The 1,687-nt window shown below is 39.5% G+C and overlaps 1 protein-coding gene across 1 annotated transcript in view; it reads left to right on the top strand.

Annotated features, from left to right (window-relative positions):
• The first annotated feature begins 341 nt into the window (after positions 1 to 341).
• The window catches only part of cerk (ceramide kinase), a 58,075-nt gene continuing 56,729 nt past the window's right edge, over positions 342 to 1,687 (top strand). The window contains exon 1 of the mRNA XM_037696063.1: positions 342 to 598. Within this exon, the coding sequence (XP_037551991.1) occupies positions 439 to 598 (160 nt within the window). The 5' untranslated portion in view covers positions 342 to 438. The remainder of the gene's footprint in view (positions 599 to 1,687) is intronic.

Raw genomic sequence — 1,687 nt, 5'->3', positions numbered from 1 at the left:
AAACTCGTGCTTTAAATGTGATATTTGTTTACATGGACAGAGGAAATTTTTACAAAGCACATTGTGAGTTTATCAAGTATTTTATGGAGTCCCTGACCTTATTAATTGAGCCCACAACTGTTTGAAGCACAAATAATAATAATAATAAACACCATAATATAATTAAAAAATGCAATGCTGCTTTACAAATAATTGAAAGGCTTTTTTTTAGTATGAGTGAATGCGTATTTTACACCTAATAAGTTTTAGTTCAACTTTTGCAGGCAGCATAAAAAGAGAAATAGGTCATTTATTTTCTCCACTTAACGGAGTGACCCGTTGTCTTTTAAATACACGATCTTTGTTTCAAACTCGCAGCCGCACGCTCTGACCTGCGAGGAGTCAAGTGAACGCAGCAGGGGTTCTGGGCCGTGAGATGTCAGGACAGAGACATTAATAATGACGGGACAGAGAGACAACATGGACAACCAGCCGTCCTTACTGTCCTCGAAGCTCCTACTGAACGACAGACAGGTAGAAGTTCTTCTGTCTCGCGCTTCTCTTACGTGGAAAGAAATTCGGAAGGGCAAAGAGGGACTTTATTCTATTTTTGGAACAGGTAAGTGGAGTAAAAACTAATTTTTACGCGTTTAAAAACATAAATTGTTCTTGTTGTATGGGAGCCTGTTTCTTGCCCGCACCTGATGACCTTCAGTTTTTGTTTCTGGTGGAAGAAGTCAGCGGGGCTCTCATCCTGCGCTTGTTCTCGGGTTCCTGCAGGTGTTGCAGCAGCAGCTGCTGCAGCAGCAGCAGCTCAGCTCATGTAGCTGCTGTGGTTAAGGTGTGCTCAGTGTCAGCTCGCAGGTGAGGTCTCAGGTAACCCAGGACCCTACATGCAGCCCCCAGGGCTGGCTGTCACAGTCTGAGTCCACAGTCTCACCTGTCTGAAGGTTCAATAAAGCTCAATGTTCCTCTCATTCCACAGAGGGCTGCTATGACTTTTGATTTTACTATTTTTATACAAACAAACAAAAAAATCCCATACAAAAACAGTTCCATTTTTTCATTCCCTTAAAACCCGTTCTGTTTTGACTGCTATTTAATTAGTAATCTTTCTGTTCCTTTTAGCCAGTCTTTAGCTACTTTTAGCTTGGAGCTAGTCTTATGTTTAGCTGCCATTCTACTTTTTGCTTCTACTTATGCTACTTTTACCTTGCAGCTAGCCTTTTGCACTACTTTTAGCTGCTATTCTACTACTTTTTGCTTTTAGCTAGCCTGATGCTGCTTTTAACTAGACTTTGGCTACTTTTAGCTTCTTACTAGCTTTTTGCTACACTTTTAGCTGCTGTTATGCTACTTTTTGCATGTACTTATATCACTTTTAGCTTGTAATTAAACTTTTGTCACTAACTGCCATTCTAGTATTTTTAGCTTCTAGCTAGCTATTTGCTCCTTTTAACAAGACTTTGGCTACTTTTAGCTTCTAGCTAGTTTTTTGCTATATGTTAAGCTGCCATTATGCTACTTTTTTGCTTGTACTTATGCTACTTGCTTGCCTTTTGCTACTCTTAGCTGTCGTTCTGCTACTTTTAGGTTCTAGTTAGCCATTTGCTACTCTTTTAGCTACTATTCTACTATGCTGGTGAAGATTCTGTTTTACTACTATTTATATATATACACACGCATAGACAGATAGAAAGAGAGAGAA

Source organism: Nematolebias whitei, chromosome 22, assembly GCF_014905685.2.
Source record: "Nematolebias whitei isolate Nwh7 chromosome 22, NemWhi1, whole genome shotgun sequence".
Lineage (NCBI taxonomy): Eukaryota > Metazoa > Chordata > Actinopteri > Cyprinodontiformes > Rivulidae > Nematolebias > Nematolebias whitei.
The sequence above is the reverse complement of the archived record's forward strand: the minus strand, read 5'-3'. Positions and strand labels throughout refer to the sequence as shown.